Raw genomic sequence first — 5,319 nt, 5'->3', positions numbered from 1 at the left:
TTACTCTCAGAGAGCGCTCCTCATATCAACCTTACAGCACATTTCGGGCATGCATTAAGAAGACATCTCCCACGGATGCCAACTGTATAAGTGGTTTGAAAACAGTTTGCAAAAAGTAAAGCGGCAGGGGTACAGAGTTCACAAACAGACCCATGACATGGTCACCTGATTGGTGAGAATGATGATAAGGTACATGGCTACGCACCCAACGGTGACCTTGGTAGAATCATGCACCGGCCTCAGAGAGATCAAGCAAATACACGCCCAACTGCTCATTAACGGCCTTCTTAACGACCCTTACTGTCTTGGCCAATTTGTTGCTTCCATAGCTCTTAACCACCAAAACAATCTTGCTTACTCCGACCAGCTCCTTGATCAATCCCACAATCCAACTGTTTTCGCCTTGAACTCCATGATCAGAGCTTACTCTAGAAGCTCAACTCCTCAACGAGGCTTTCAGTTCTACAACCGGATTCTCCAATCCAACACCCCTGATAACTACACATTCACTTTCCTAGTCCGCTCTTGTACACAGGTCTCCTCGTCTGACGCTGCACTGGCCGTTCACGCTGCCATTATAAAACACGGTTCCGATTCGAACCGGCATGTTCAGAGCGGGTTGATCAATATGTATGCTGAATTGGGTTTCTTGGGTTCAGCTCGAAAGCTATTTTCAGAAATTAGGGAGCCAGATTTGGTGTCTCAGACGGCCATGGTGAGTGCTTGTGCCAGGTGCGGCGAAGTTGATTTTGCACAGAATCTTTTCGATGAAATGCCTTATCGGGATCCCATTGCTTGGAATGCGATGATCGCGGGTTACTCTCAATGCGGACGGTCAAAGGAAGCCTTGGATTTGTTCCACTTAATGCAAATGGATGGCGCCAAAGTTAATGAGGCAACCATGGTCTCCGTCCTATCGGCTTGCACCCATTTAGGTGCACTGGATCAGGGGAAATGGGCACACGCTTATATAGAGAGGAACAAGCTTCAGATGACCGTGACGCTAGGGACTGCACTCATAGACATGTACTCCAAGTGTGGTAACATGAGTAAAGCTATGGATGTATTTTGGGGAATGAAGGAGAGGAATGTCTACACATGGAGTAGTGCTATGGGTGGGTTGGCAATGAATGGTGCTGGTGAGAAATGTCTTGAGCTCTTTTCCCTCATGAAACAAGACGGCATTCAGCCAAATGAAGTAACCTTCATTTCAGTTTTACGAGGTTGTTGTGTGATTGGACTAGTCGAGGAAGGTAGAAAGCACTTTGAGTCCATGACCCAAGTTTATGGGCTTGAGCCTCAACTTGAGCACTACGGATGCATGGTTGATTTATATGGCAGAGCTGGACGGTTGGATAATGCTTTTAACTTCATCAATAACATGCCTATGAAGCCTCATGCAGGAGCTTGGGGGGCTTTGCTTCACGCTTGTAAAATCCATAAAAACATGGAGTTGGGTGAGCTTGCACTGAGGAATATAGTAGAACTAGAGGCCAAGAACGATGGCGCCTATGTGCTCCTATCGAACATCTATGCAGATTCTAAAAACTGGGATGGGGTCAGTAGCGTTAGGCATCTAATGAAGGCTAAAGGGGTGAGAAAGGTTCCTGGGTGCAGTGTCATAGAAGTTGGGGGTGTAGTCCATGAGTTCTTTATGGGAGACAAATCACATCCTAGGTATGGTGAAATTGAGGTGATGTTGGGAGAGATCTCAAGGAGGTTGAGACTGGCTGGGTATGTGGCTAATACTAACCCTGTGCTCTTTGATATAGAGGAAGAAGAGAAAGAAGATGCTCTGTGTAGGCATAGTGAGAAGGTGGCCATTGCTTTTGGTTTGATCAGTCTGGATGAAGGTTTGCCAATAAGGATTGTTAAGAACCTCAGGGTTTGTGGGGATTGCCATGATGCCACGAAAGTCATATCTAGGGTTTTCAACAGAGAGATCATTGTAAGGGATAGGAATAGGTTTCACCATTTTAAAGATGGGGAGTGTTCTTGCAAGGATTTTTGGTGATAAGTTGATTGCTGGATGAACATGTTTTAATTTGTTGAGAGATGAAATTTATTTGTGAGTTATTGAAAGAATACCTAAATATTTCTTCCTTTTTTCCCTTCTATAGGGGGAGTTCGTATTCTTGTAAATGCCATCTGATGATGATGTGTATATATATTGACTCTCTCTGCTGGTGGTCTCTGTTATTGTGCATCTGGTTTCTTCCATTTTCTTCCTTCAATCAAGTTGAGATATCAACTTGAAAATTTTGTTCAAACAGATGTGATCAAACACTGGGATGAGTTTCCTAGTTCACCTGATGAACTGAACCAAATCTTGATAAACTCATTTGGCATTGTCTGCTGCCTCATTTCAACCTCCATTACAGCAGCATTGATCCATTCTTGAAGGCATATCTAAAGGGAGATTATTGCCCTGCGCATGAGTTGGACTCGGAACTGACTGGTATTTCTTTCTTCTGGTCTTCCCTCTGTGCTTTATTTGTCTCTCTGTTCCCTTTTGGTTCAAAATGTTTCTGTTTTTTGATAAAAAAAAATTTCTGTTTATGAAAGCAGTTTTGGTTTAGGATCTTATGAGGTTTTCTTTTTCTTCGTTTGTTTATGTTTTGAGACATTATACTGTGCAGATGTTTCTTCAATTGGAGTACCTTGATTCTGGTTCTTCAATAAGGTTGTTGGGGTGGTGGGACCGTTTCCTTTTCAGAATTTTTGAACTCAGATCTGGTTTTTTGTCGAATATTGTGTACGAATGTTCTGGTTTGCTTATTCATCATTGCGTTCATAATTGGACTCCAATTTTTCGTAGATCTATGCACTATAACTTCCAATTTATCATAATATTTTTTTTTTATGGATCAATTGGTGTGAAAATTGTTGGTGGTAATCAATGCTCAGAGTCTCAATATTTTTCTATATTAAAGTAAATTCAGCACTGAATTCTGTATCAACACTCAGTTTTGAAGAAGATTCCAATAATGAATTATGAATTTGAGATGAATGGATGAAACACAGGATTAAATTTGGGTACACTTGTCTGGCATGACTAAACAGTCAACATAGATTTGTGATTTGGTCATTTGGTGAATTGGATTGGTGTATGGGGTGGGAAATATATCATCATAGTCAATATCACTTCAGTGAGTGCCCTGCAGTCTAGCTCTTCAAGACTTAAAAACAACGACTCATAGACATGCCTATAGAAAAGAATAAACCATTAGAATATCCAATACTTTTTTGAATAAACACAGAGAAATCAGACATGTCTATGGTGAACATGGATTAGGTTGTTTTGGTGATAGGATGACTTGAATGGACCTCTTTTGGTTCTGACATCTTTTGAAACTTCCCCCAGGGTTTTTATACTGAATATACTAACCTCCCACCCATAGTCTTCATTTGATGGAAATGATGGATCCCAAGTACCTAAGCATGAAGTGAGAGCTGTCAGGGGTTTCATAGAAACCTTACTAATCTAGTTGTATGATATCTAAACTAGCCACAAACATGATCATTTGATTATCCTTTACTACTGTTTTCATGAATCCTAAAGCATGTAAAAATTCTGTCAGATAAAGAATCTATTGCTTCTCACCTGTGTTGAATCATGTGTAATTGCTCAATACAAGAGATCTGAAAATGTTGGAGTTGTTTGCTTTGTTTAATTGCTTTTTGATTCGGGTTAAGTTCCACTGAACCTTTTCTGCACTGTATTGCATTTATATTTTATAAATTTCAGTCTAAATATCGATAACACCTTGATTCAAGCAAAAAGAGCTTCTCTCCACTAATTGGACACCAAGGATTAACAGTGATCTCCAAATAAAATTCAATATTCAGCTGGACTGTGTGCTTCTCTCCATACTCCAATATCCAATCATGTTTTGTGCAGCTCTGCATCTCACAAACTTAGAATACATTAAATTTTAATTTACTACTCTTGCTGGCTGCTGAAGGACAAGCTTCCCAAGTGATCAATGTCATTGGAAGAGTAGGTAAAGATGATCGAGAAAGCTTTTCTAGAAATAAAGCATCCCTTGTATCCTATATAGAAATAATTTATGTGGACTACTAAACCTGTAGTTGGGTCAGGGCTCCTCTTACTCCGAACATGCCATATGTAAAAGGATCAGAACCCACTACTGGGTGGGCCCCACCTGAAAGGGCCTACTCCAAAAAAGTGTACTCAGACCATTATTATAGTCTTGTGTAAAAAGGTAAAACCAAGTATTTTGGGCTTGTATGCATAAAATACTTTATTATATTCTTGTAACCATTGGGGGGGGGGGAAGGATACCTAGAAAGCAAGTTTTACAGCTGAGGGATTTGAGAAGTCTATGCAGTGCAGTTATGACAAATGGATGGGAATTGGACAGAGATGATCATTGTTTGTATTTGAGAAGGGAGAGCCTTCCTAATATTGACAGTGCTCAATTTGCATATTAATTTGTTTTCGTAGTTATTACTAGCAGGTGGTTTCGTTCTGTTTGTCTTACTAGTTGTTAATTTTTCAATTGTTGAATTCTATAGAAGCAATAGTTTGATATATGATACCCCTATAAGATCCTCTATGCCAGCTTTGAAGCAAATTATAATAGAAGGTAAACAAAGCTATTCTTAACAAATTATGTTATCTCACCATGTTCTTGTAAGTTGTAAGAAATGAATGGGAGCTGGATAGAATTAATCATTGTTGGTATGTGAGAACGGGGACATGCCATTGTAAGTTGTAAACTATTTTCTTGAACAAAAGAAAGACATTGGATGTGCCATTTTAAGTTGTTATTTTGATGAAACTATTAGACTCTTTGTACTTAGTTTTATTCATTTTATTTTTAATTTTACCATTTCTATGTTATTCATGTGAGGCCCACACAAAATCAAATTTGCTTTGTTGGTGTGGGCCTCACATGTTCCCTTAAGATGTGATTCAGACCAATAAAATTAGTAGAATAATTTAAATTAAAGCAAAAGTAGAGAAGGATAGGAAGACAACAAGAAGGAGGAAAAATGGAGAAGAAAGGAGTTCGATAATCTCCTCTTCCCCACACTAATCTTTTACTAAACTTACTTAAGTTACATAATTTACAAGATTTCCCTTAAGTGGGCATCCACATCAACAATACACTTAGAAAACATAAACAAGAGCTAAAGGCCCATAAAGAAAAAGGCCCAATAATAAGTAAGACACTAATGGGCTAGGGCCCATTCGGCCCAGTCTCTCTACACTCCCCCTTAAGCTGAGCATAGATATCAATCATGCCTAGCTTGCTTATATAGTGAACCAGCTTTCCTTTAGGAACACCTTTT

The 5,319-nt window shown here is 39.5% G+C and overlaps 1 protein-coding gene across 1 annotated transcript; it reads left to right on the top strand.

The window, feature by feature from the left end:
- The first annotated feature begins 7 nt into the window (after positions 1 to 7).
- On the top strand, positions 8 to 2,206 carry LOC148865073 (Tetratricopeptide repeat (TPR)-like superfamily protein). Its single transcript, XM_088981691.1, has one exon. The coding sequence runs from the start codon at positions 179 to 181 to the stop codon at positions 2,012 to 2,014; it is 1,836 nt and encodes a 611-aa protein (XP_088837817.1). The 5' UTR covers positions 8 to 178; the 3' UTR covers positions 2,015 to 2,206.
- The last annotated feature ends 3,113 nt before the right edge of the window (positions 2,207 to 5,319 follow it).

The sequence above is a fragment of the Nelumbo lutea genome, chromosome 3, assembly GCF_056320005.1.
Source record: "Nelumbo lutea isolate HS-2025 chromosome 3, American lotus-T2T, whole genome shotgun sequence".
Classification (NCBI taxonomy): Eukaryota; Viridiplantae; Streptophyta; class Magnoliopsida; order Proteales; family Nelumbonaceae; genus Nelumbo; species Nelumbo lutea.
This window is presented reverse-complemented; position numbering and strand designations above follow the sequence as displayed.